Source organism: Seriola dumerili, unplaced genomic scaffold (genome assembly GCF_002260705.1).
Source record: "Seriola dumerili isolate Sdu_G_001 unplaced genomic scaffold, Sdu_1.0 BDQW01000040.1, whole genome shotgun sequence".
NCBI classification, from domain to species: domain Eukaryota; kingdom Metazoa; phylum Chordata; class Actinopteri; order Carangiformes; family Carangidae; genus Seriola; species Seriola dumerili.
Window position 1 is genome coordinate 626,597 of NW_019174295.1, and position 26,758 is coordinate 653,354.

At 39.8% G+C, this 26,758-nt stretch overlaps 2 protein-coding genes across 4 annotated transcripts in view; one reads left to right on the forward strand and one right to left on the reverse strand.

Moving 5' to 3' along the window:
* The first annotated feature begins 138 nt into the window (after positions 1–138).
* Positions 139–16,769, forward strand: lig3 (DNA ligase 3). Of its 2 annotated transcripts, none has more exons than XM_022738757.1 (21): positions 139–201; positions 1,031–1,610; positions 2,227–2,355; positions 3,259–3,477; positions 3,614–3,765; positions 3,984–4,150; positions 5,903–5,980; positions 6,072–6,240; positions 8,088–8,243; positions 9,219–9,350; positions 9,487–9,566; positions 10,188–10,275; positions 10,371–10,448; positions 10,658–10,781; positions 11,830–11,972; positions 12,061–12,135; positions 12,580–12,726; positions 13,438–13,588; positions 14,469–14,548; positions 14,695–14,781; positions 15,890–16,769. In XM_022738757.1, the coding sequence occupies exons 2-21, from the start codon at positions 1,058–1,060 to the stop codon at positions 16,121–16,123; spliced, it is 3,042 nt and encodes a 1,013-aa protein (XP_022594478.1). In that variant the 5' UTR covers positions 139–201; positions 1,031–1,057; the 3' UTR covers positions 16,124–16,769. The 2 variants fall into 2 exon arrangements, with proteins under 2 accessions (XP_022594478.1, XP_022594479.1); XM_022738758.1 differs by lacking the exon at positions 139–201 and adding an exon at positions 450–469.
* The window catches only part of rad51d (RAD51 paralog D), an 18,964-nt gene continuing 8,235 nt past the window's right edge, over positions 16,030–26,758 (reverse strand). The window contains exons 4-11 of one of the 2 annotated variants that reach the window (XM_022738760.1): positions 22,560–22,641; positions 22,207–22,341; positions 22,025–22,120; positions 21,801–21,891; positions 20,503–20,573; positions 19,749–19,916; positions 17,764–17,889; positions 16,030–16,116 (exon numbers count right to left, since the gene is read on the reverse strand). In XM_022738760.1, coding sequence (XP_022594481.1) covers positions 17,794–17,889; positions 19,749–19,916; positions 20,503–20,573; positions 21,801–21,891; positions 22,025–22,120; positions 22,207–22,341; positions 22,560–22,641 — 739 coding nt within the window. In that variant the 3' untranslated portion in view covers positions 16,030–16,116; positions 17,764–17,793. The remainder of the gene's footprint in view (positions 16,117–17,763; positions 17,890–19,748; positions 19,917–20,502; positions 20,574–21,800; positions 21,892–22,024; positions 22,121–22,206; positions 22,342–22,559; positions 22,642–26,758) is intronic. The other variant, XM_022738761.1, reaches the window with a different exon arrangement.

A 26,758-nucleotide genomic window follows, 5' to 3' on the forward strand; every position in this document is an offset into this window, starting at 1 on the left:
CTTAGTTCAACACATTTTAAATTTAATTGATACAAAATTCTCACATGCCTAGCTATTATTTTGAAGGCATAAACCGGAAGTGGGTTGTTTCTCTACATTATAGTAGAATTTAACATGACACTCGAGCTGTTGTCTAACAACAATGCGAAGGGGGAGTAGAAATTTAAAACGTGTTAACATATTTTACTAAGATTCTTCAAGGTACAGTAGCTAAATATGCACAGATATATTTGCAACGTGTTCACTTATATTTGATAGTTGCTGTGAAATCGTTTAGCTGGCTAGGCTAGTCGTTTGTATGTGTAACAGAAGGAGTATGGCTAAAGCTAATCAACTAGTTAGCTTAACAATTTGCCTTCGTGTCATCAAATTTACACGTATCTTGTGCACGTATGGTTAACGTTTAAAATGATATAACCAGACCGTTATAACTGTAAACACATAGGCATTCTTCAAACATTCAGTCAAGGTAAACGATGAAGTTTAAGTTGTTAAAATGTTGAAGACACATGAGCACTTTGTGTGTTTAGCCCCACCACCTTTTGATAACAAATTAGTGATGTAAAACATGGTGGTGGTGCATGTAATCCAGTGGTAATTAACATAGTTATACACCAGCATTGTCAAATGGCATTCTTGAGAATGTGAATGCAACTTATTCTAATCAAAATGTTTGATTAAACACATAGATCAGTGAAGACATTTCCCCAACTGAGGGTCAAGATGACTTGGACCCTTTGTGAATCAAGAAATAAATTTAGGATCAGTTGCTGGGGCATACTTTGGTCCTTTAATATGTAATGGGAAGCTTCTGCTTAACTGGAGCTGCATAAAACTTTGCACTGAAATGTTGAAATGTTTAAATGTGGCACACACTTACTCATCATGATGATAACAATAAGGGAAATACACTAAGCTGAATCAGTGAAGGAAGTTTTAGTTATCTTTGATATGTTAAGGCAACATTTATACAGAACAACAATGAAACGAATTAGCTCTTTAACCCTTATGTCTCTTTGCTTTTTTTAAGGTTGTATGTACCCGCTATCACAACTGGATGCAGAGATCTCTTATTTTTTTAGCTCCCAGGACTGTCTGTGCAGGACTACAAACTCTTAGAACACTTGTTGGGTGTCAGCAACTCTTCAAAGTGTGTAGATCCTCGCCTGTCTCTTCATGCTTTGAACATCAACCTTCACCCATTTATGTGTTTAATTTTTCCAGGGAAATCTGTAATTTTTCCTCAGTATCCCATAAACACAGGTTCCTCCAAAAGTGTTCTCCCCAGCTTTCCCTGCATCAGTATTTCTCCAACGAGCCAGATATGGCAGAACAGAGGTTCATTGTGGAATACGCCAAACGTGGTACTGCAGGTTGTAAGAAATGCAAGGACAAAATCCAGAAGGGCATAGTGCGTATAGGGAAGATTGTGCCAAACCCTTTCAGTGAGTCTGCAGGAGAGATGAAAGAGTGGTATCACGTGAAGTGTATTTTTGAGAAGCTGGAAAGGGCGAGAGCCACCACGAAGAAGATTGAGGACATCACAGACCTGGAGGGCTGGGAGGAGCTGCAGGATGAAGACAAGGAACTCATTAATAAACACGTTTCAGGTACAAGACACACACCCAAAATTACATTTTTTTTAATAATATTCAAAAGCCATATCTCTTCATAATGTTCAGCACTTATAAACATCTGATAAAATTGTTGTTGTATTTTTTCTTTTGTATGTGCATAATCTAGTATTGTGTATTCTAGGCAGTGCTAACACTTACTGGGAACTCATATGTAGCACATAAAAAGGAAGGTTTTACATGTTAATATCACCAATACATTATTACACATTAAGAAAGACAGTGACTATTACACTTTTGGAAAGACAGTAATCAGTGAAACTGGCCAGAGGCTGCAATACAGTGTAGAAACTAACTTCTTCTGTCTACTGAACTTTAACTTTCAATGTTGCACAGTTAGTTAAGTGATTATATATAATAAAAACCTGAGGCATCACATATCAGTACAGATCTCTAAGAGTTATACAAAGGCAATTGGACATGCTTGGGGTTCTGGTGCAAGAGTGTGTGTGAGTCTAAGTGTTATGTATATCTAGGCATAGATGTATGTGACATTCAGAAACTCAAAACATTCATCTTTGTTCTTGTTAAAACCATGTGTATTGAAAATGGGTATGATATGGTGTCTCAAGTCATTAGTCTTGTCTTGTAGACCTGATGGCCAAGGTCAATGCAAGTCCGAAGAAGAAGGTGCAGGCCAAGATGAACACCACTGGCCAGCTGATGGCTCCTCCCGCTGACCCGTCCGTCAACGCTCCACGCAAGTTTTCAGGCTTCACTGGTAAGATAAGACATCCAAGGCCAAGTAGTTTCTTATTTGTACTGTAGCCATTCACAAAAGAAGACATGATACAAAAAGCTGCTCACTTTTACAACTAAAGTAATGGATCCAAAGAACATGATATAAGAGTGAATGATTATTCAATTCTGAGACAACAAAGAGTAACATCTTGAACACCAAGGGTCAGAAACATGTGTGCCACTTCTCTCTGTTTATTCTGTCATGGGGGACTGGGCCCTGAATACACCACACCACAATACCATATGAAATTGCCTTAATGAACTAACTTTTTAATGCTGAGAAACAAATAGAAAGATCAAAAATGTGAAGCCAAACGTGTAGATGCAGGTCAGTTCAGTTCAGATCTTTTATTATGCCACAAGAGGACATTCATAGCAATAAAATAAAAGCAATAAACTTTATGTTTTCATAGCAACATAGCATAAAAACATCAGTCACAGTAAGTTCATGTGATTAATGTATATGATTCATTGAAATTAAGGGCAATTATTGCACATGGGATAAATAAAAACTTGAACCGGTTGCAACTAATTTCTGGAAGCTTGTATCTCTGACCAGAGGGGAAGATGTTGGATTTCTCAAAGACAGAATGGTCTTGATTTGCTATGATAGATTGAACTCTGAGTGATTTTATCTGTTAAATTCTTTGACCGTGAAGGCTGCTGCTCACCAACGGATTTACTCACACTTGATAATGTTGCCCAATTGGTCCAAATTAAACCAAATTATTGTATTATCCCCTTAAAAGTGATCAGTGAAGTCGACTGAAACGTACTAATGATCATTAAGCTGTTTTTATTCCACTGTGTATCCAACTGAAGGACTCGCTTTGCCAAATTTGTTCTCTTCACTTGTACTCTTCCTCTACACTGTCCTGTCCAGCTGCGAAGGCCGGCACCTCCAGCAGCTCAGGACCATCAACCCCTTCCCCTGCCAAAGCCAGCCAAGGCAGCCCCCTGTCCTCCCAGCTCTGTGACCCCCAGCACAAGGACTGCCTCTTCAGAGAGTTTCGCAAGCTTTGTGCCACGGTGGCAGAAAACAACAGCTACAATGTCAAGACACAAATTATTGAGAAGTATCTCAAGAAAGGCTCAGGTGGAGGTTGGTGTTATTTTGTTAGTTTTTAAAAAAAATGTTATACATATTGTTTATTTAGCACGACAACATCTGACTAAATCGAAGGTCAGGATTTCTATGACATAATGTTGTTCTTAAATGTTCTTTGTTGCCATCCTAGATAAGTTCCATGGAGATCTTTACCTGACAGTGAAACTGCTCTTGCCGGGCGTTGTAAAAAGTGTCTACAACCTCAATGACAAACAGATCGTAAAACTCTTCAGTCGCATATTCAGATGCGACCAGGATGACATGGTGCGCGATCTGGAGCAGGTCGGTGATCACACACGAACTCTTGTGCTTTGTGAATATTCAAAAGTATAGCACATAGCATGAATATTAGATAATTCAAATACCTTTGGACTAATAAAAACAGTCCCAGTGGATTTCTCTCTGGGCTAATTATAGTCCCCGACATTGTGCAGTAAAAATAATGGGAAAATAATCAAAAATGACACTTGAAAAATACAGTTGGTCTCTTTGTTTTTAAGGGTGATGTATCTGAGACAGTGAGGATGTTCTTCGATGAGAGCAAAGCATTTCCTCCAGCTGCCAAGAGCCTGCTGACCATCCAGGAAGTGGACGCATCCCTGACCCGCCTCGCCCAGCTGACCAAGGAGGATGAGCAGCAGACCGAGCTGGAGGATATTGCCAAAAAGTAATACAGTATATCATCATTTCCAAATTAATTGGGCTGGATAGTAAAGTAACACAGATACTTTCATTCATAAAAATAATAAACCCTGCAGACCTGCTCTATTAAAACAGTTTAAAACACTTTAAGACTCTTTAAAGTGACAACCTCAAAGATTTCAGTCCTGGTTGCTGTGGCGACACCTGTAGTTACTGGTGGTATCAGCAAATGCAGTTTAATACTACAGGGCAGAGAATTCTTGGGGCCACAAAAGAAACTATTGTCATTTTAATAAAGAAGTCAGGAAATAATTGGCCTTTTTTCCATCACTCTGTGGGGCAACCGTGATCTGATTTTATGCTGCACACGGTTGGAGGTGTGCAGCCTGTCGCCTGCAGCTCCTCATCAACTCACTGTGGCTGCCCCCTTGTTCCATTACTCCTTGCTCTATTAATATTTCAAACTGATCTGCTGTCAAAAAAATCCAAAAATGACCCCTGGCTTGTTTTGTAGATGCATTTTTGATGAACCACTGCTCACTGGCACACTGCATTTCCTGTGACTACTTCATATCAATGTCAACTCATGTAAAATGCTTTTAATGTGAAGCTGCAGCAGCAGGAAATGATCAGTTTACATTAGCAGCAACTTAATACATCATTTCTCCCTGGAAATTCCTAGTTTGTTATACTGCTAATATATAAATATCGCAATACTATCTTCAGTCGGCCACAGGCTCCATCACTGTTGTCACCATTGCGTTGTTCAGCGATACATAGTGACTTAACAGACATTTATTTAAATGAAAATCTTCGAGATCACCACTTTAATGCATCTAACAGCAACACAATCATTCATGTGGCTGAAATTAGAAATAACTTTAACTGTTGACACATAAAACAGTCGTTCACTATAGAGACTTAAAGGTGATTTTACACTAATGAAAACATAATTATGAATATTATATTCCATTTCTGCCAATAGATCCCCCTGAATTCCACACATTGATCCTGTAAGTGACCTGTGTTATACAGAGATGTGTGTCTGTTATTTAGCCTACCCTCATTGATTGGACAAAATAAGAGAAGCACCTCTGAGTAATGCAATACAGTTCAACAGCACCACAAACTACGTCCTCCAAAATTATCGTAAAGTTGAACAAACACCTCAATGTTAATAAAATCTGAACATTATGACCTTCATGAAGAAGGGTTTATTGCAGTACTATTGCAGTAAACAGTAAACGGTTCACTCCACCACTGTGTAAAAGCCAGAGAGACAGATTTGGTGTTTTCATTTCACAGTATTTGTAAATGATGCAATTATTTGTTTCCACATGTTTAGCTTGTCCTAGATTTTTATTGTTAGCATTTGTTGGTTTTGCAGTGTTCTTGTCTTTTAAGATTGTTTGCCTCAGGCATGTGTAACACACACACACACACACACATACATCTCTATTTGACATTCTACCCTCCACAGCTCAGACACCACAGCAGGACTGTGTTTATTTGTCCGAAATTGCATGTTCCTTGTAAACGGACAGAAACATTATTTTGTGCTGTACTGAATTAAATGTCTTAAACAATAGTCTTCATGGCTGAAATGAAGCAGGTTCTTTCTGAATTATTTACAGTTGATGTAATGTAATCTAACTATTGTATATTTAAACCCTTTCTGGTCGTAAATGTTTACATTTATGCTTCATGAAACGCTGAAATACTCCAGCACTTCACAATTTTTACCCCAGTGATAATCTGCATTCTCTGCTCATCACAGATGCACCAGTAATGACCTGAAATGCATCATTCGACTTATTAAGCATGACTTGAAGATGAACTCCGGAGCGAAACACGTGTAAGTGTCTTTGTCTTCTGCACGAAAGTTAATAAACACCATGTTCTTTCAGGCCTTGTGAGTAAATTTTTTTTATTGCCCTTTCATGCAGCTTGGATGCTGTGGATCCAAACGCTTATGATGCCTTCAAAGCCTCGCGTAATCTGGGTGATGTGATTGAGCGGGTGTTGAGGAATCAGCAGGAGGCGTCCAATGGTTCAGGGCCCAGGAAGCTCCTCACTGTGGAGGCCTCTCTCATGACCCCCGTTCAGCCCATGTTGGTGAGTATCAACGCTAAAATGCGAAAAATGTTCTTGCACTCCTGTTCTCAACAGTTCACTGTCTTTTCTTCATCTTACATCTTTTACATTTCTTGTTTTGACAACTTCTGTTTGACGACGTATGTTAAATGAATCGAATGAACACGATGGGACCTCTGAGCAATGACCTAATTTAATTGCTAAATCGTTATATATCATGTATCCAGCTGTGGACCCATACTGATTACAATACTGTAATTATCCAGTTTTGCTTTAGGGCAAGGTATGTGGGCTATCAGGGAAATTAACAAGGAAATTAGAAAGAGATTTCAAATAAAAGACAATAATTGTTGAATCTGTCTTAACATCATTGGCACTGTTAGAGTTCTTGCTCAGGGGCTTCAAGTAGGATTTTATACTTTTGTGCTTTCTATCAGTTCAGAAGGTCAGCTGTTCCTTTTTCAGTAATTCTACTTTTGTTCAATTAAGGTTAGGATGACCGTACATTTGGTCCAAACAAAGCAAACATACATTCAGCACTAGAGGAGGGGCTGAAAGTCTATCTAACCATCAACCTGAGTCTCTGCCTGTGATTGGCTTGTCAAAGGATTGAATGAGTTTCCTCTACATTAGGTGAAAGCTCCACATGCTACAGAGCAAACGATGTTCAGAGTGTTTCCAGCTGATGGCTCCAACCAAACAAACAGGCAGCAGCTGGACCTTATAGATAACTCTGCACTGTAAACACATGGTTATACTGACTCCCCTTCTGCAAATGCAAATATTAATTCAACATGATTTAAAAGGTTTTCCAAAAAACCTACAGACCATTAAATTTCACATTACACAGCAGACTTTTAATTACACAGTATGAAAGTAAATTGAAACTCACTGCGGCTCCGTCACATTTTAGTTTACAAATGAATAACACGGTCCAGCTCCTAGCTTCCCACGGGCTCAGAACTTTAGCGTTTTCACTCCTTACTTCATTCTCCCCTTCACATCGGTTCGCAGAAGATAAAATGCTGCATCACTTTCTGTTACATCCAGTAGACACATTAGCGAGAGAGAGAGAGAGAGAGAGAGAGAGAGAGACACAAAATTAAGTATGATTTATTTTGATGGTGTGCTCTGAAATGCAATTAGTGCACACAGAGCAGCAGGTGAACATGCAGTCACATTGCCAGCAGAGTCACAGTCAATTAGTGTAACAGTGCAATATTACCTGACTGCATACTGGTATCACACTGAAGGGGATAAATGATGTTTTTGTGAATGACACAAACACATGGTACCACACAATGGTAAAGTGGTAAAGAGTAAAGCGCGGCTTGCTGGCTTTCACTGTCATCACTGTTCTTTCCTGCATGTAAAACCAACGCCTAGATGCAGCAAGTGGGCTGTATTTTTGTGGTTTTGACCATCATTTCTATCAGTTATAAAAACACTGTTCTCATCAAAGTCATTTCTTAGACGTGGGAAGATGATAACGCCTCTACAATGATGTCAGACGGGTTAAAACACAGGAAGTCTCATGATCAGACAGGTTGTAAACAAACAAACAAACAGCTCAGCCAGTTCAGAAATGAAGAAAAAGTGCATGTGAGCACAGCAGAAATGTCATTAATAATCCTATACTGCACAGGACTGTGGTGAGTGCATTGATATTAGCTGTAGGAATGATAGCCGAAAGCATTACAACACATTTCAGAATGAATCTATCAGGATTATCCTTTACCTGCACCTGAAAGATGAGGACATTTCTGCCAGTGGACCAACCAGAGCAAACTTTTAATGAAGAAGTAGCCATAAGAAATTGCTTACCTGCTGAGAGCTTTGTGACTGATTGTTTTTTTGTGTGATTTCAGGCAGAAGCGTGTAAATCCATAGAGTACGCCATGAAGAAATGTCCCAACGGGATGTACTCTGAGATCAAGTACGATGGAGAACGAGTGCAGGTCCATAAGAACGGAGACAACTTCAGCTACTTCAGCCGCAGCCTCAAGCCGGTGTTACCGCACAAAGTTAGTCTTATCACACACTCACAGACACACGCATCCCGCACGAATGTAAACACACAGCCGCACGGTCAATGTATGAACAGTCAGAATAAAATGACCTCAGGTTTGCCCCTGCAGGATTAGCAGCTTAAAGGTATTATCCTAGTGTGAAATTCAGACATTTCCCACAGCGTTGCTTTTCCAGTGTTTGCTTTCTCTCTATGAGGCCCAGAGCCTTAAACATGCAGGAATAAATAGCTCGACATCATGTTCATTAGCCCTTTTAAACCACTAGAGGTTGCTGCTGTGCACACAATACATCACCCACAGTCACTATGAACCTTCAGTACAGAACACAGCACCAGGAAAAGAGCAGGAGAGCTTTTATACATGTGGATGTGTACAAGTCACGTGCCTCAACTCACCGAATGCTTATGTAGGCTTCTCTGCTTATTTTTTTTTTTGCTCTCTATTTGCACAATTTTGTCAATCATAGAACTAGTCTGTTTTTGCAGTGGTTTCTGTTAAAGTATGGACCAGGTGTCGCCCTCTAAACTATGTATGTTTTATTGTGTAAAAATTGCATGATGTAGGACAGGAAAACAGAAAACAGAGAATGTAGCCCTCTATCCTGAACGGCTATAGACATGTTTCCCTGTGTGACTGCCATGCCCGCGCTCCCATAGGCCAAATGACAGATTATGCCGCCTCAGCCCCTGTAATTAAATTAATTTATGTGAATGTTAGTATATTAGAAATTACATAAACGGTTTAGATCATCCACCACAAAGTATAATGAAGGTGGATAGAGAAGACGAGCCCAAATGAGGGAGACCAAGTGCGCGTGTGTGTGTGTGTGTGTGTGTGTGTGTGTGTGTGATGCCTATTAAAATCTTTTGGTGGTGCCGATCTCTTAAGTCGTGTTGTAATAGATGTTTCAAGCGCTTCCTCTTTTTACTCAGTGCCTAAGCCCAGTGTGTGTCCATGTTGATGTTTCAGGTGGCCCATTTCAAAGACTACATCCCTCAGGCTTTTCCCGGCGGCCACAGTATGATATTGGATGCTGAAGTCCTCCTAATTGACACAAAGACCAGTAAACCCCTGCCTTTTGGGACCCTGGGTGTACACAAGGTGGGAACACCAAAGCCAATTTGTACTTTTGTTTTTTGTTTTTTTTTTCCCAGACAGCATGAATTTTGTCACGCAGCTTGTTTTTTTGATCAGTCACTCTTGTCACATGTCACACTTTCCTCTCCTCTCCCTTCAGAAAGCAGCGTTTCAAGATGCCAAAGTGTGCCTTTTTGTTTTCGACTGTATCTACTTCAATGGCGTGAGTCTCATGGAGAGGTAATGTGTTTTCACTCCAGCTATTGAAAATAAAAGCATCTTTGAATTCCAGTGTACAAAGAATAACCCCTGATGGGAATGACGCAGGCATGCACTTTTCAACGTCGTTGGTAAGATGCTTGTCCAAACATACACAAAGACTTTGCTCTGTCCTTGTGCTTTACCACTCGCGTGTGTGTGTGTGTGTGTTTAACGCTTTAACAGTGTTATTTATATAGTGTTTTGATATTGGTTTTACGTCGAGATCTCATTTTTATTTTAGCCTCTGTTTATTTAAAGGGAATTTCCTTGTGGGTTTGGTAGTTCTACTTGTGATTTATATAGTTTCAGTGTTTATTTAGGTAGGACTAAGATTAGATTAATGGAAAAAACTGAGTCTCTCTGGTATATTTGTGTAAATATATATCTCTCTAACTTAATCTAAGAAGAAGCAGCTATTTTACCCAAACTTGAATGTTTTATTAGTTTGTATATAAGGACAAAATTTAAAGCCCTTTAACATTAAATTTAGTATTTTTTCAGTCTTGTTTTTATTTTTAGAGACATTTCCCAGCATCTTGTATTTAGATATAACATATAACAAGCTGTCTTACATTTATTCACTGGCATCATATTCTCCAGGCCGCTGCGTGAACGCAGGAAGTTCCTACATGACAACATGGTGGAAGTTACCAACAGGATCCTGTTCTCAGAGATGAAGCATGTCACTGTAAGTACAACTCTTTCTGCTGTATGCACACATCTTTAATAGCTCAGTGCCGCATGGATAGCAGCTCATGCTATGTTCTGTTGTGTGCGTGGCAGAGGGCGGGAGACCTGGCTGATATGATAACTCGTGTCATCAGAGAGGGACTTGAAGGCCTGGTGCTAAAAGACATAAAGGTGAGTTGCTTTTGTGATGATAATATGGGTCTAATGTAAGATTCTCTGTCCTCGCAGTGGATCTCTTACTAACTCAGTTTTTTTTTTTTTTTTCCCCAACTAAAACATGTTATACTTCACATCTGTTGCAGTGCTAAAACGCAGTAACACAATTTAACGCGATTTATACTAAAAGTTTGAGATGATTGAGGTTTATATCTGTGTCTCAGGGCACCTATGAACCAGGAAAGCGCCACTGGCTGAAGGTGAAGAAGGACTATTTGAACGAAGGCGCGATGGCAGACACGGCTGATCTGGTGGTGCTGGGGGCCTTCTATGGAAAAGGCTCAAACGGTCTGTAAAGCCCTAACCATCTACTACAGTGTATTAATTTCTTTATGCGGGGGACTTGTAGCCTTGACGCTTTATCTTACTTGTTCTGACAGTTTTAGTGTCCCCTTTTTTTTTTTCCTATTTTCAGCCATTTCCTGTAAGGTGAGGGGCGTGACTCGGGTACTCCCAAATTAGCTAACCAAGACAGTTTTACCATTACTATTAATTTTTAATGATATGAAAATTCTTTTAATGATCAGAGGGACCGTTTTGCGAAGTGTTCAAGTTTCAGCAAAATTGATATTTAATGTGTTTTGTTAATTATATGAACAGGCTCTTTATTAAACAATACATTAGGATTTGGTATGAGAGGATTTACAGTGGGTTTAAATAGTCTGTATGACCCTAAGTCAGATCTTCAACATAAAAACGAAAATGTGTGTGTGTACTGATCAGCCACAACATTAACCCCAGTTAGTTTGGTTTATGTATGTACACAGAAATATGTAATTTGCCCAGGGCTTCCCAGACTTTTGCATACAACTGTACTTAGACAGGAAATTAACAACAACACATCTCTATTAACTCTATTCCATTGTGAGCTCAAATAGACACAACATGCACAAGGATAAGCTGTCATTAGGTAAAGCAAACAGACAGACAAGATATGGGAGCCTTTGAGGAGGCTGGGTAATGAGCATGTAACACAATGGAGGCATAACAAATGCAAAAACAAAAAGGTACACATCTCCAAAACAGGGCTAATAAAGACAGCTCATGCAGTGTGAAGACAATCTAATGGAGCAGAGACGATAAATCAGATGAAAACACTTGTCATAACACACTGTAGGACGGAAGTGGGAAGTAGCAAGCAGCAAGCAGCAGCTGGAAAAATAGACCTTATAAGTGAGTCTGAATAGGCCAGTTTTGGAAAGTCAAGTGAAATTATAGACTGTAGGCGTGTGTATTCAACGCCCGTGGAGGGGACTGTTAAGTGGGTCGGAAGTCTCAGAGGCAGCACTTTTCTAAATTTCCTTCCTAATATAAGGTGTGTTCTTCTACCCACCAGGGGGCATCATGTCCAGTTTCCTAATGGGCTGTTACGACCCGGACTCGAAGAAATGGTGCACAGTCACCAAGTGCTCTGGAGGCTACGATGACGCCACCCTGGCCAGGCTCCAGAAGGAGCTGGATGTGATCAAAATCAGCAAGGTCAGAGAGGATCCACTTAGAGGCCTGCCTGGAATATGGAGCTGATGTAATAAAACTGAAAATGAATCTTTTGTGTGTTTGTGTGTAGGAACCAAGCAAAATCCCAGGCTGGTTGAAAATCATCAAGAACTATTATCCAGATTTCATTATCCGTGATCCTGAGGTGAGATTTCATTATTCAGCGCATTTGTATTTCCCAGTGGACCTGTTCACGCTCAGCCCAGCTGTATATCTGGCTACTGTAGACCTTTAAATGAACCGATCAGTTAAAAGCATCTCTTGCATGTGTCTTCAGCAGGAACGTTTACAAATAAATTACTCCGACATATCGAGATAATGACCGCCCACGCTGTAGAGCTGGGAAGTCTTTCCAACCTGCTTATTTAATGAAAATACTTGAAACTTCAGAGACTTAAAACGTTTGATTGAAATGACCCTTCCTGGCTTGAGGTTTGAAAATAGATTGAGAACCAGTAATGAATTCCACAAACTTCTTTCCATAAATAGTAATTATCAAGGCTTTTTTTTTTTGGTCTTTTTTTTTTCCATCTAAAAAGGTAAAAGCAGTTGTATATTTACCTTGTCATTTATTTTTCACCTGCTGCAGCAAGCACCTGTCTGGGAGATCACAGGCGCTGAGTTCTCCAAATCAGAAATGCACACAGCCGATGGCATCTCTATCCGCTTTCCCCGCATGACGCGCATCCGTGATGACAAGGACTGGAAGAGTGCCACCAACTTGCACCAGCTTAAAGTAGGATATCTCCTGCTTTGATTCAAGTGTACATGCCATAGTCTGATTGTGCAGTGGTGTTAATAATGTATAGCTCTCCCTTAGTGCTTAAAGAATGAGTGGAGTGTGTTGAAAGTTGAGTTGGGTTGAAAATCTAACTTTTTGCGTCCTTTTTTTCCCCCCATTTGATACCAATTCAAGGACAACGACGTGACAATGAATGATTGTAAAAGCAGCTAATTTATGGCACTATAGGAAATAATTAAGCATTGTCACATAATGATTAGATTTTTAATGAGATCCCAGTCACAAATAATGCTGTAGGAATCAGTTGCTCATTTGATACTCAATGCCTGAAGTGCATGCCCTGGGGTTGTTGCTAATTACTTTCCATCTCTATTGTAATATATGATGGAATATGGGCGAGGAAGGGGAGGCCAAGTGATATAGGAGATGGGAGTAGTAAATAATAATAAATAAGGCCACTGTTGAACAAAGCACCCATGGGACTACCTGAGTTAAGTATGATTTAAATGCAGAGGAGGACGAGGCCCAAATTTGCAGTCAGAGTCATCCACCAAACACTGACAAATGAGCTGAAATATTGGCTGAGGCAGTAAAACATGTCTGCGCTAAATTATTTGAGTCCAACACAGGCCTTCAATCTCTGGTGACACGAAACATTACATCTCTTGGCTGAAGTCCATGTTGTCATTTCATCAATCTGCTCAGGAGCTGTATCGCATATCAAAGGAGAACTGTGACTTTAAAGTGACAGCTGGACCGTCTACATCCAACGATGACAAGGGCTCGTCAGGAGGGGACAGCGGAGGAAACTCGCCGTCGCCCTCGTCCCAGCGAGGCGCCCCTCCCAAGAAAGCCAGTAAGTACAATAGCAACATAAGTGACAACTTAGTGACACCATAGTTTTACAATGATGCTTATGCAACGGTTTGACGCTACAGCCCATGTTTATAATAAGGCAGGATCCCTACTGTTGAAGGGTGTTCAGGCACTGCAACTGACAATTATTCTCAATATCATTTAATCTGCTGAATATTTTCTTCATTAAGCTTTTAACCGGTGCAGTGTCAGTGAAGTGAGAGTCTGAGATGACATTTTGAAATTGCTCCAATTGTTTAAAACCGTATGAAGGTTTGAACAAAGAAAAGCAGCAAATCTTTACATCTGTTAAGTTGGAAGAAGCAAAAGTTTTTACTTGAATATTTTCTCAAAACAATCAATTAAACAAAACCATTGCAAATTTTCACCTCATTATTTGCTGAAATTTGGCCTCTGGAGTATTTTTGCAGTCCATGTTTATTCGCCCCGTTACAGCCCAGATGTTAGCTGTGGTACATAATGTAACACTGGATACTCCTATTCTGTTATTTTCCTTCAAAGCACTTTTTTTCCCCTGTCACTTTATATTCATGAAGTGGAGTCAAAGCCTTGGGACAAGCACCAATTTTGTTGCTCAAGTTGAAACATTTTCAACTCATGCGGACACATCTTTGCCTTCACCCACAGCAATGTCAATGTCATCATCATTTACACGCCTTTTAAAAGACAGCCTCAGAAATGGAATGCATGGTATTTATTGTACAGCGGAATAGGGTTCATTTGGCAACTTAAATTTTACCTGTAACACAGACAGAGATGTGTTGGTTGACTCAGCATTCAGAGCCCGGTGTCATGTGTGGCTGAGTGCTGCAATGCCACCTTATTCGAGATACCATCAGTAACATACACTCAATTTACAGGCAACAGCACGCCACCCAAACCAAAGGCGGTGAAATCCCAGCCTCGCACTCCAGCCTCAGAAGCACCCGCTCCCAAGAAGGTACTGACAGAATGTTCACATGACAGATGCACACTTTCAATTTTACATTCAATTCTGTGACACAGTGGGGAAACAGTGGACTTGAGCTGCACGGGCTAAACTCCATGCAACAGTAGTTGAAGTGACCGTTGTCCATTTACCACCAGGTGAAGAAGAGCGAAAGTGTTCACAGCAACGGACAACAAAACAAAACAAAGGCAACTTCTCAACTGCTGCAGCCAAGGAATGACAAGGTTGGTCAACAGCAGGTCTCACTTCATTTATACTGAAACTGTCACGGTGCTTTATAAAAACACTACAGAGGAAAAAGCTGAAGAATTTGATGTAAAAAATTTTCTGCTGCTTGTGGGGTATAATGTTTTTTTATCTTAATGGCTATTTTTAAATACATACACCACAGTGTTGACAGTCAGTGGACTGTGTAGTTTAGCTGATTAGTTCATAAATTTCATAATTAAATAATTGACTTAAAGCCCCAAATATTCTGGCAGCTGCATCTTCATTCATGTGAAGAATGGGTTCCACTGTCTTACAATTCCATAGACCAAAAATATTCAGTTAATCTACTTAGCTGCAGCTAGGTTTGTGCCGATTGGCGACCAGATTGTCTATCGACAACAAGAGACACAAACACCTGTTGTTTTGTCAGCACAAGACTCTGCTTCTTCATTCAAACCAACCTCTTCATGCTCCCTTTTCCATTCAAGTGTGTTGTGCAAACTGACAAAACCCAGAATCTCTGTTGTCCACATGCAGCTGCTGCTGCTCAATTCTAGACTGCATGTGTGTTTGTGTGTCCACCTGGTCTGTGAGCCATGCAGCTCTTTTCTCCTTTTCACCATCTCTAAGTGCCAAGCCTGTTGCAGCCATGGCGGCTTGCATCGCTAGCTGAAGCCTGAAATTCACTCGTGAGTGTATATACAGTAAACACCTGTAATTACTTACAGTTGACTTCGTTATTTTTCAGTTATGCACTGCAGAACTAGTTTTCGTGTGTATAACATGAGTGAGGGAGAAAAAACTTCATATTTTTATGCTCACTACGTCGTCTGATAAATTGAACCAATATACAGGGTAATGGCAGCAGCTGTGCTTTGGGATCGGCCATATTAACATTTAAAAAGAGTTAAAGTTACCCCACCCCTTTCAGTCACCGGAGGCGACCATATCATCTATCAGCAATCGCTGGTAATGACAAAATAACAGTATGAATAAAAAACTGTATTCATTTGTAATCATTTCTGGTCATGCTGCAGTAATTACAGAATTAAATCAAATAATAAAACACAAGTGTCATTTTGTAATTTTACTCCTGCTGACCAGTTGTGTTGTTCCCTGCAGACTCTGATGGACATCTTCAGCGGGGTGAAGCTCTTCATGCCCATCTCAGTGCAGGACTTTGACAAGCTGAGGCGGTACTTTGTGGCGTATGACGGAGACCTCGTCCCGGACTACGACACCACCTCAGCCACACACACTCTGGCTGAACCTGAAGAAGACAGCCAGGCCCAGAGAGTCACACCCAGCTGGATCTGGGAATGTATCCGCAAGAGGCGCGTCGTACCTCCCTGTTAATTTAAAACAAACAAACAAAAAACAACAGTGTTTACCTCTACTACACATCAGTGTGACTTAACTTTATGCATGTCAAACCATACGAACAGGGCTAATCTTTATGGGTTAGATTACGTGACACTAGACACTGTGTCCATGGGATTTACACACTGCTCTCACTTTTATTTTTTCCCTTTGTGTTTTGTACACTTGCAAACCAGCAGGGGCCACATTCAGTACACATTCACTTTTGGAGTTTCAATTTTTTTTTTTCTTTTTGCCAATTTCAGGTAATGGAAAAATAGTGAATCCTGGTGATAGATGTAGTTTTTTGTAAGAATGACATGAAAGAATGAAATGCATTTTACATAAAAATCATGTAACATAAAATTACAATACAGACAGTTGAACTAAAAGACGGGTGTGTAGGATTTAGGGAGATCTATTGTCAGAAATAGAATAATATTCATAATTACGTTGTCATTAGTGTACAATCACCTGAAATTATGAATCGCTGTGTTTTCATTGGCTTAGAATGAGCCCGTTATATCTACATAGCACTCCATGTTTCTACAGAACGGACAAAACAAACACTGGCTCTAGAGAGAGGGCATTTTGTGTTTTTATGTCACCTGAAGGCCACTGTAGATTTTCTTGTATGATTGGAAAGGGAGGGAGGGATGAGGGGACGGGTATGCAGCTGGTTGTGACCTGCATGCAACTAAATCCTACACACTGGTCCTTTTAAAATAATGTTTTTTTTTTTTTTTCTAGAATCATGTTTTATTTTTACTGCCAGAGTGAAACATTTCTTGGGGTATTAAACCCCAGATCATGAAGTGAAAACACCCAAATGTGTCTGCCATCAGGAATAAACTAAATGTTGATGAAGATAATAAACGTGTCAGAAGCACCATTCTAATGCTATTTATATCCTCCAATTTACTCTGTAGCCACTTACAGTAAAAGCAGTGGTGTTACAAATATGACTTAAATGGATTTCGGATGCCTGCCCAAACTACGGACTTCCTGTGTGAGATACAGGAAAAATACATTTTTCCTGTCTGAAAACAGAGCTATTTCTTTGGAGAGTGCCGTTCACCTTCCCAAATTCACCAAGATCATATGAGAGGAATTACTTGTTTTAAAAGGCTTCTCTCCTCCTAAACCAAATACATTTCACTCTGATTCTAAATCATGAGACTCTTTGTACAATACGATGAGATGCTGAAAGGTTTTTTACTGCAGCCTCCTGCATCTAATGGCTTTTCAAGGATAATTCAGATTTGCCTTTTTATCCCCGGGATACTTTAGGCTATGAGGTGGCTTAATTAAATGTTTGAATGTATTAAAGCTCTGAAGAAGCAAAATCCACTTGAACCTGCTCTGCCTCCTCTGAAAGGCCTGAACTATAGAGGAGTAAGGACTTGGCTCTTTATTCCTCCCTCCTCTCTCAACAGGTAAAAAGAAAATCTAGGGCCAAAATATTAATACTGCAGCAGATGACTGACAGAGCATCTCAAAGGTATATGCTGCCAATTTTGCAGCAACAATCATTTTGATCTGAATAACTGCTATAACTTAATTCCAGTTATCAAATATTTGCATATCGCTCCAAAGACACATTTTCTTGCAAATTTGGTCAAGAAACACTCATTTACCTTTGGTCAGAGGATTATAGTCGGCTCTCATCAGGAATCAGTCTCATCCAATTTTCGCTTTCCTGAGGGTTCTACTTGCGAGCGACTCCACCACTGCAAGTCGAACTCTTCTTTGATGTGACAAGGCTAAGAAGTAGAGCAGATGACAGGGTTGATTTAGACCTAGTTTAAAAAAACAAAACAAAAACAACTCGGCTGCAATATAAAACATTCATTTTGGCAATGTTCACTTTGTTTGTTTCATCTGATGGACGACTTTTATGATTCCAAAAACAGAAAATGTATAATAAATGCATTTGTGGACAGTTATTTATGCAAGGAGGAAAAAGTACAACAGTTTTCAACAATAACAACAATTTCCTCCTGGTATTAATATTAGTCCATTCATGTATTTGCTACGCTGTAGTCAGAAGGCTGTTCTGCTGCCTCACTTATTTTTGCCCGCTCGGTGTGTAACTGAAAAACTACAACAAACCCTTGAATCACATCAGCTACATGATAATGGTGTAGAGCTGAAACCTGCAACATACCTTACACAGTGTATTATTACTTTAGTCAAAGAAAAAAGTATTTTGGGAAGCTTTAGCTCCTATTTACTGATGATTCTTTTTTTTTTTTTTGTTTATTGTATTAGTTTTCATATCTCCATGCAGCCATTGGTTCGTGCGGTACTGAAATCAGTTTGAAGACTTTTTCAGATCTGTATTACACCACAGTGAATACTACTAATGTTTCAAGAGTCAAATACTGTATTTTTCTACTGTTTGAAAATAAATCGGACACCAATAAATGCATGGAATACATGCTCAAAACACACAGCTGTGATGTAAGTATATGTGGTTTGTAGTAACACTGTTTTATAGCAAACCAACAGGTATGTTAAAAAGGTCCCATATTATATAAACTGAGGTTTCCATGTCTTTTTTGATTATAGATCAGGTCTAGGTTCTTTATTAATACTGTGAAAATATCAAAGCGCTCAGTCCACAGAGAAATGCACACAGCCTGGGTTCAGAAACTGAACCTTAAAACCAGCCGTCAGGACTTCTGTAACTCTGTGATGTCAAAACAAAGCAGTCAATGCTCTCAGCCATACCCCAAGCCCCGCCTACCTGGAGCCACCATCCAACCTTGCAGGATTTGGTTTCTCTGAGTGTTTACCTGAATATTTTTATTTGATCACTCCAAAAACAGTCGGCCAATCAAGCTCAAAGCATCCTCTCTTCTGATTGGTTCACTGACCTGTTGTTACTAGAGCTACAGAGAGAAGCCTGAGAGAGGAGATGTAAAACTACATTGAGATGGTTTTTGGTTCTTAAAACCACAAATATATGTTCTTATAAATATCAACACATCAAATAAAAAAATGTATAAGTGTAAAATATGGGACCTTTAGGACAGTGTGTGTTTACACCTTTCTCCAATAAAAAGAATGCACAAATAATTAGTTTATAGAAACATTTTTTGGTTATGGTAGTAAAGCAGTGAAGAAAAGACTTTTAATGAGCAATAACTGCACAGTAAATCTGCACTAGGCTCCAAACTGCAGCCAGAGGCGACTGTTTGAAAATATAAACTTCGCTAACAAGAAATCTTAACAAAGTATCTACAGTTTTATAGAGACCAAACTTCACTTGAGTGCTCGCTCAGGGTTTAATATTTTGTCACATCTTGTAGATGGATGACTGTGTACATGGCAGTAGAATTGTTTTTGGGTGAACAGCTGGGTGTCCTGTATCTTGTTTGTTGCTTTGTCTTTGTTAATTAGAGTGATGAGATATTTTTCTTGCAAGAAGCTGCTGTTAAAATGAAATAAAGAGCTTCTTTATCAAACCAGACCTGTTTTCAAAAAGAGCAAACACGACTTCAAAAGCTCCATTATAACAAGACATTTTGACGTTTGCCTCTCAATGAAACCCCCTTTAACAGAATCAATACTGTGTTGCTGCAGCAGATGATGGGCAAGTCAATGCTGCTCGTCGTACCTGTCTAGAAGACTTGATCAGTGTTGCAGAGCGCACACTGGAGCGGCTGACAGCCGTGGCCTTCTCCGCTCGCTCCAGCAGGACTCTGGTTCTGGGGATGTGACTCCATGATACACCGAGGCCTGGCTGCACCTCCCCGCTGCCGCTTCTCGTTACATGGTTTGTAACCTGCAGGCCCAGACACCTTCATGTTAAGTTTTTAGTTGTTGTTTTTTTTTTTCCCCTTTCTCTCTCGGGATTATCACACCATTTCTACATACTGTTTTCTGATGCAGTGTAGCTTTCCAGAGATAATGAAAGCTTTAGAAGACGGGGAAAAAATAAGTAGGACAAGCATATCGTCCCACTTTTAATCAAACGGGACATCAAACAGCCCGTCAAATTATCTTTATCTCACTTCAAATAACTTGATGAGCTGAGGTGAAGGCAGATTTTCTTTGGTGCATGCCTTTTAATGCGATTAGTTCTTTTCTTCTTTTTTTTTTTTTTTTTTACATAATTATAACCTGCAGTCATACACCTGAACTAACAAAGGTGTTTTTGTTTTACACCTTCAATTGTCAGAATTGTTTTTATCTTGATTCTGTTTTCTTACCCAAAACAAAAGGTGGGAAAAAAATTGCTTAGTTTTCATTTCAGGTCTTACAGCAGTAACAAGAGAAAGGGTGAAAAGGTTTGTGGGGAGTTTAGATTGACACTGGAAATGCATCTTGCATCCAGAGCAGCACACGTCAAAGGGCTGTGTCGTCCTTACTAAAACAGCAGCATTGAAGTCCTTCGCCAGCGTCTTCAGAATTCCTGCCACTTGTATCATCAAGGACATCCCTGGAGGCACAGGAAGTTGTGGCGAGGTTAGTCTGTGTGCAGAATACTTTTAAGTCTTATTGTTGACTCACTTCGTTTTTAGCCACACTTGGTGTGGGCTCTAGTGATGGCAATGACAGACGACTATTTGGCAAATATTAGCATGTTAACACGCAAAACTAAGATGATAAACATGGCAAATATTACCTGCCTGTTGAGCTACATACAAATCGTACACACTATGTACTAATCTTCACAGCATACACTTCTTTGCAGTTAATTAAAGAAAAAAAAAAAAAAAAAAAAACTCCTCAAACTCAAACATACTCAAAACCTGCTTTGAATCAGTATTAGCATATAATAGCTAACCCCATTCGTGACCTCAGCAGTACGAGCATTACTTCAGACCATCTTTGATTCAGTTACGTAACATCCCCAACTTAAAACTCAAATATCAAAATGCTAATTTTTGCCTATCATCCAGCAGCAAGTGTCATCTTCAGGTTATTTTAGTTATCTCAGATGTCCACTGTCTGCACAGAATGATAAAATGTTTGCCCAGGGTGACTGTGCCAGTCACTGCCTCGGCCTGCCACAACCAGCTCAGTCTGTGGACACATGAGATCACAGAATTATCTTTGAAGATGTAACCTGCGGGTTGAGGACAGCAGTCTTGACTTCTGTCCTAAGGTCCACATGGAAAACTTTCTGTGACTGTATAAAAGATCAAAATGTGGTCAAGGTCAAAAATGGGCCGATTAAGTCGCCAAATACACTGAAGGATATTTTTTTTAATATAAATATAAAATTTTAGGACATTAATAATTACTCTATGATACAACTACCTCATCTCAACATTATCTGAGCTGAAGTGAGCTCCTTCTGTTGTCACATGACCTCCAGTTTAGAGACATAGTCTGAAGTGTTTTTGTTATAATATATATATATTATTTTATTCACTTGTGGAGAAAAAGAAACTGATTCCAGAGAAATTATATTGATATGAAAACAACCTTTGATTACTATACATAGATACATAGAGTTATTTTAAAGTGTCTAAAGCCTTTAACTAAATGCTTCATTAATTATTTCTTATGACTGGAACTCACTTAAATGTGATGGGAACCCCTTTTTTATTTTTTATTTTATCTTATAGATTCTTGACAGGCGTTAGCAGTTTACAGGCTCAGGTGTAAACACAGCCTCAGGAATGATGGACTATGATGGACTAACAGAAAGAGATATCACCTTCATTTTGTTTGCTTCCCAGTAGAGGAGAGATAACAGCCGACACCGAGTCCACAATCACTGCCTTGGCAGAGCCACCGCCAACAGATGCCTAATACAAAATATGACAAACTTAGATTGCTGAAAATTTGATCTGTCTTTCTCAAAAGGTTCCCTAGGTACAGAGGGATTGTTGGTGTATTTTAAGCAAAAAGGAAAAAAAAAACAATCTACTGGAAACGAACCTGCTGAAGCCCACCACTGCAAAGACTGTACAGACAGTCGAGTAAGGAGAAGATGTCAAACAAACGAAAGATGTGGATCCTCTGAAGAGCTTCCATCTGTAACGTGATAGTGTCTTGTTCCATATTATTTTATATTACACATTATGTGATATTTCTTTAAAGCTCAATTCCTGTCAACACACCTGCTCTTCTGTGTTACTTGTTTCAGTTTGTAGCATTTGAAGCAAGCGCCTGGCAGTCAGCCCTCCTGTCGTATCAATATATATTACACTCTGCTTCAGTTGGTATGAAATGTGCACCGCGACACCAAAACACACCTAGAAGACATGACAAGCATGCAGGGAATAGTTAAAGACGGCAGGGATAATTGGACATGTTGGTTAACTACATGGATAACCACAATTAAGTATTACTTCAGTATTATTTCAGCCAGAGTTCATTTTCTTATTCTACAGGAGAAGGGGGAATTCTAAAAAGAGGGAATTTATGAGACTGAAATTATCAGTGATGGAGAGGGGAGGTAGGAAATGTTCACCTGAGATTTGCCACTTCCTGGGCCTCCTGACAGCTCTGTTATCTCTCCAGTATACAACCCCGAATCCAGCAGTTTATCTAAGCTGCAAGAAACAAGGTACAATTCATTACTCACCGCTGCCATCCCATGTAATAAAATATTAAGTCCAAGTGCATCTGTAGGCCCAACAAAAACTGCAGTTGGCTAAACATAATACACACACAGCTTGCATTAGGTACCAGACTATTATTAAAATGTTTGGCCAATTCTTAATTTCAGTTGCTATTTCATTGCTTCTTATCGAGGCTCAGCCACTGGCTGCAGCTTTCAAATTAAACCTTTCAAAAATAGTTGGCTTTTCATGTTTTTGTGTGTGTGTGTGTGTGTGAAATATTACAACAACTACTGGATAGACTGGCAAGAAATTAGTGGTTCCAAGAAGACGAACCAAATGACCTTGGTGATCAAGAAGTGGCTCAACCTTTAGCGGGGTGGTCGGCAGTAGATCATATGAGTTGATCTGCAGTATTGGCTTATCTAGCTTGTAAGTTCTGCCAGTGCAGCTGAACAAGTGAACAAGGTGTTCAGGCTGATGGTTCACTGATGTTTCATACACCGGGAAGCGTTTGAAAAACTCAGCAAAAAGCCTGAAGTGTAAGCGGTCACACAACTGTTCCCAAGGTCAAGAATGCACTTTTGGCACGCCGATATAAACCTTCTGTGTACGTCCTGTTTAAACACCGCTCTATTCAATTAACTCCCATTTCACCATCCATTTTTTATGACTTTGTCTATCTCTTCCAGCATTCATTCCAGCTGAGGCCAGTTACAAGAAACCCTTGTACCAGGTGAAAGCAGATACAATAGCCTCGAATTCCTTGCAAGAACAGGCCGAGATGGATATTTTATCCATCTTTATTGACAGGAATATATTGAGAGGAGAAGGGCCTGTACTTAAGATTCATAACTTTGCCAGTTTTGTTATTGGTTCTTTGTTGCTGCACAGGTAAATCTTCCATGAGCACTGTATTTCTATTTTGATACTTGAAGCTCCAGATAAATGAGTTCTATTTGTGCGCTCATATTTTTCGATCATCATCAACAAAGTGTGTGTTGTCCTGATGCTTCAACCATCTGATCTTTCAGTATTGGAAAGTGTTGATTACCTGACATTCACGCCGGTGATCTGCGCAATTTGTGGAAATCGCATCGTCTTTGCCTGCATGTGTGATGACGGATTTGACAGCCTTACAGTTAAATCTATACAGCCAAGGTCCTTCAGCTTGAAGGTTAAGCATCACTGGAAGCCTGTGGTTGGTTGATAGTGGTTCTCATCACCCACAGCGTGATTGTGAAGAGGAGAATTGGCGGGGAGGGACATACTTGCATTATTGCAGCCATTTCTGACAATGGTGCAGAGAGGGTTGCGCTGTTGATGAAAACATCAGGTTGCTCTCTTGTAACACGTTATTGTGAAGGCTCAGAAGGATGAAAGAGTTTGCCCTTGAAAAGCTGTAGATCCAGAATCTCCCATTGGCTGCACTCATCGGAGAGATCAAAATACTGTGCAGTCCTTGAACCTAAAGGTCTTCATCATAGTGTATGATTGGACTGAAGCAGTGGGAAAGGCTCAGATTGTGTTGTTGAATCTCGTTTTCTTTACAGAGAGAGAGCACAAGACAATTTTAAATTCCGGTGTACAGATATTTACTTGACTTCAGCACCAGGATAATAATTTAAGGTAGACACATCATGCACATTTCCAGGTCTATGTTTTATTCTGGGTGCTACTGGCATAGCTTTGCATAATTTATAGATAAAAAAAAAAAATCAATGTATTTTATACTGGCCCCTCGTGCAGCCACTAAGTTCAGCCTCTGTCTGGAAAAGTCAGTTTCAGCTTCTGTCTCTTTGAGCCCCCTCACATGAGCCCTCGAGCTGCCCCTCGACTTCTGCTGGCTCAGGAGACTACAAAAACAGACAGTGGTCAGATTCACTTACTCTTCTCATTCTTTACTCAAAACGTCAACTTCACAAATACATCCGCGCAAGTTCGAGCCCGAAGCCGATCCAAAATATACACAAGTGGACGGCGCTAACGACACACTGAACTACCTTAGCAACAAAGGCTACAGAACTGAGAGGGATGCGTTTGCGGGAACGCGCACACGATCTGTCGTTCACCAAATCGTGGAACTTCGCCCTTGTATCACAGACATCTGAGATCATAACAGGTTATAGGACAAAAACAATACAAAAAGGCAGGACAAGTCCCCTTTAAAGAGATGGTGGGAGTCATAAGCATCTTACTTAAGGGGGCTGAAATACTTGTATCAGTTGCAGCTTCAAGTGGCTGTGGGCTAATGAGAGTCACTAACACTGAGCTTCAAAGCTGAATCCCTCATGAGAAGACTATGACAGAAGAGGTTTGAAGTGACTGTCTTGATTTGAGTCTGAATCTTATCTCTTAATCACAACCAAAACGTCTCTACAGTAGCCTACACATGCCATTATAATATCATTGTGACATTACGCTATCAAGTGTTGACAAAAAAAGAAAAAGGAAAAAAAAAAGAAATGCTACATGACACATAAGCTGATGAAAGCTGTAAACCATTATCAGCCCTCATCATTCATCCTGTTTGTATGAAAAATCACCATGGCAGCCATGTAAGTCTGTTTCTGTTTGTCTTGGCGCGTATTGTTAGATCTTCTGAGTGGCTACAATAAAAGCCATTTATCATTCATGATCAATTATTATGCTACTTTTGTGCTTTGCCACTTAAGTTGTGATGGAGCTGTTTGCAGTGTAAGTTGCATGTCTGTGTTTTGAGTGTTTTCTTGCCACCAAAACACAAAGACATAGAGACTTCTTGAAATTTCAAGAGGCAGCTACTATTGTGGGCATAATAATGAGAATACAGTTTAGGCAGAGAGCTCACAAATTTCTGACAGTCCAGGAAAGATTTCCTACTCATGCCAAGTGTAAGGCTTCAAAAACACATTTGGTTATTTCATTATGTTATAGCAGAAAGGTTTTCTTTGAGCTTTTTTGATTACTTTTTGACATTTCTATTAGCTGGATGAAATGAAACCAAAAAAGTATTATGTCCATTAAGTTCTTTTCATCATCCTCTGAGCTGAAAAGACTCACATTCACTGTGCGTATATATTAAACACCTAGAAGAAGAAAGGGAGTGTTAAAAAGTGTGTACAGCCTTCAGGGCTTCAGGGCTCTCGGTAGGAAAAGTCAACAGTTAACTGTCTTCAGTGAGTATGATGAAGAAAATGTAAATACTAAAATATTTGCATTATTTCATTCAGGCTGAATTCTTTTCTCAAACAGAAGAAAAGAAGAAAAAGAAACATTAGTTATCTGCTATTATAATGAATAATGTTTTCTGTAAGCAGCTCAAGATCTTCTCTTCCTCTTCTGTCTACGCAGGCGACCTGCCAAGAAAACTAGTTTCACACTCAGCATCAGTCAGAGAGGAGAACAGGAAGTATCCTATTGACTATCAACTGATTAAAGTCTCTAAAAGCATGTACTCTACAAAATACTTGCTGCCAGTTTAACAGGCACAACCAGCTGAAACTAATCCAGCCCAATACAAAAGCCCTGCAATAAATCCAACCAGCATGAAGGTTGTAATTTTCAGATTTGTTGAAACTGCTTTAGAGATATATATACCTCTCAGTATAACTTCAACAGCATCACAAGTCTGCCTCTGTAACCTGAATCAACACCTCTCACAAACTGTTTCAACTGAGCCTTTATACAGGTAGGATTTACTGCCGGGTTGTTTTATTTGGGTAGCTGTACCTAATAAACTGGCGACTAAATACATGTTTCATCGCAGCGTCTCTGCAGAAACCACACAGCGTGTACCGACTGAACAGCAGAGAGCATCACTCATCACTTCACTTTTTCACCAGCAGAGCGCAACCAAGACACACACAAATCACACCGGCTTCACTCACATGGCTGATTCAGTTTCATATCACTAATCCAAAGCACTAACTAATTCATGAAAACCACTTAAAAAGAGCCATGAAGAGAGAGAGAGAAAAAAAAACACCTGTGGTCATTAATTATGCTGAAACAGTGAGTTTAGCTGCAGAAAAAGTACCATCCTATAAATTATGCCAGGAGGGCCCATTTCACAGATTTGTCCAGAGCAGTCTGTGTCCTGGCTCAAGAATATCTCCCTCCTAAAAGT

Bases quoted from the DNA above. Each gene is read 5' to 3' on its own strand.
- lig3 (XM_022738757.1), top strand. From the start codon at position 1,058: ATGCAGAGATCTCTTATTTTTTTAGCTCCCAGGACTGTCTGTGCAGGA. The intron at 5,981-6,071 runs GTAAGTGTCTTT...CCTTTCATGCAG, and splicing joins AACTCCGGAGCGAAACACGT to CTTGGATGCTGTGGATCCAA. The intron at 14,782-15,889 runs GTTGGTCAACAG...TGTTCCCTGCAG, and splicing joins TGCAGCCAAGGAATGACAAG to ACTCTGATGGACATCTTCAG.